Source organism: Centroberyx gerrardi, chromosome 20 (genome assembly GCF_048128805.1).
Source record: "Centroberyx gerrardi isolate f3 chromosome 20, fCenGer3.hap1.cur.20231027, whole genome shotgun sequence".
NCBI lineage: Eukaryota > Metazoa > Chordata > Actinopteri > Beryciformes > Berycidae > Centroberyx > Centroberyx gerrardi.
In genome coordinates this window covers 22692176-22694234 of record NC_136016.1, presented here as the reverse complement: position 1 = coordinate 22694234, position 2059 = coordinate 22692176, and the positions used below count along the sequence as shown (strand labels likewise).

Sequence of the window (2059 nt, the reverse complement as noted above, 5' to 3'; positions counted from 1 at the left end):
CAAAGCCTCAGAGATATCAACTGACAAAGCATTCAAAAACGCATCTCAGACATTTACTGTAGAAACATACCTGTACACTCCCGTGTCGCTGAATGGATACAAAATCTGGACCTCGAAATAACTGTACAATTTCAGCCGATTCTGTATCAAAAGGGTCTTAGAGATTCTTGGGTTAACACGATAAACATCACAAAAAAGGTGAAGAAAATTTTCACTTTGGTCCAGATAACATAAGTCAATTTTTCGTAAATCAGATCAGTTTCATCTTAGTTACCGATAAAAAAGTGACCCATTCAAATTGCTTTGAAACCCATTTTTCCCCAAAAGTTTTCGACAGCTGCGATCACAGCAATGGAGAAACAACCCAATCCATTCCTTACTCAGATTCGCGCGTACAACCTACTGTTAACCTCGACTCTAAACATCAACGGCATAACTCAGTAGTTGATAAAGACGACAAAAAAAATTTCATCCATTGCAGTATTCCTTTTTCGGACGTCCTGTCCCTACATGCTTTGCTGTCCAGCAACAAACCTCCCCGATCTCACAAACGCCAACACTAAGTGAACTCAGACCGCTCGCTCGCTCTCTCTCTCTCTGGATGAGAGACGATGTCGAGTCGAACCGCTCGCCAAATCAGTTTCCCTGCTCATCGGCAGACGTTCGTACTTCGTGGAACATGACTTAAGACTTTTTCCAGTTTGTTGGGTTCCGCTCTTAGCACTAAGTTCAATACAATTTCAGGTTTTCTAACCAGTTTCCCTGTTATTCCTTCATCTCCTTCCACCAGAATACACTAGGGAAGCGATAGTGTGTACCGCTCAGTGGATTGGACGTATGTCGAATTGAAGAGTGGACTCTAAGGCCATGATGACTTAGGACACTTTAGTGAATGCTTAGAGTGTCCAAACCATTGACATGTTAGTTTCAATGGTTTGGTTGCAGCAGGACTGCGTCTCCTCCAACATTTGGACGGTTTGTGTTTTCAATGCAGCAGGTTCTGAAGCGCTCCTTTGGGTGCTCCAAGTTGAACATGTCTAAACTTTAGCCGCACTGAGCATTACGTCAACAGTACGCAGCTTTCTAGAAATGGGTACTCTTTAGGTGGAGCTCTTGGGTGAGATGATAAAACTGTCTGTGCTCTGCTCTCTCTAGGAAGATGTCTTGTACCAACATCCTCTGTTCAGAATGGACTCCTCATTTTGAAGAGTGAGCAGAGCAATCGTGAACTTTCTCTGCTCCATTTTTATCGTCAACAACGTTTCTCCTCCCAACTTTGCAGCTCATGTTTTCGATGCGCCATGTTTTGAGCCACTCCAAATTGAACATTTCTCAACTTTAGCTGCATCGACCATCACATCAAGGCAAAAACAGCTCTGGAAACTGGTTCTATCTAGGCAGAGCTTTGGAACGAGATGATAAAACTGTTGCAATTGCTAACTTTTTCTGCTCCATCTTTATTTTCAACATCCTTACGTCTTTTGTTACTTCAGCTTAGCTAGCCAACGCTAATTAGATTGCTTGCAAGCTGTTATCATATAGCAACGAGATGATTTGAGCTCTCTGTTACTAGAGACAGTCAGAGCTGCACTTTGTGTTTGAGCAGGAGAAATAAAGAGTCCTATTTAGCCGCAGCCTGACGATTTGGAAAAAGCCTTGAGTCATGCTCTATGTGTTATGTACCGTATGATTGCCAATAAGCAAAGCAGCATTAAACTGGCAGATTTGGGCGCGCGGTTCGACTCGACGCTTTCTCCCGTACGAAGAGAGAGAGAGAGATCAGGGCCGAGCGAACCCCAGCTTCAAAATACTGTTGATCTTTGGCTTCTAGCAGGAGAATCTTTGGCAGGGAAGACCACAGCCTTCAGACTGATATAACTGGTCAACAGAGCGGTGGGTCTGTGATACTGAAGCGGGTGCGTGGGGGGGAGGGGGGGAGGGGGGGGAGGGGGATGGTTTGTGTAACTCAGGCCCGGAGGCTGGGCGGGGGGCGTGAGGGCGGGGGGCAGGGGGGTCCCGGGGGGGTGCGGGACGGCGGCGGGCCCGGGGGAAGCTGGCC

General features: G+C 46.3%; 1 protein-coding gene across 1 annotated transcript in view; it reads right to left on the bottom strand.

Annotated features, from left to right (window-relative positions):
• Positions 1–1966: 1966 nt before the first annotated feature.
• The window catches only part of antxr1c (ANTXR cell adhesion molecule 1c), a 53627-nt gene continuing 53534 nt past the window's right edge, over positions 1967–2059 (bottom strand). The window contains 1 exon segment of the mRNA XM_071912478.2: positions 1967–2059. This exon segment is cut by the window's right edge and continues 58 nt beyond it. Coding sequence (XP_071768579.2) covers positions 1967–2059 — 93 coding nt within the window.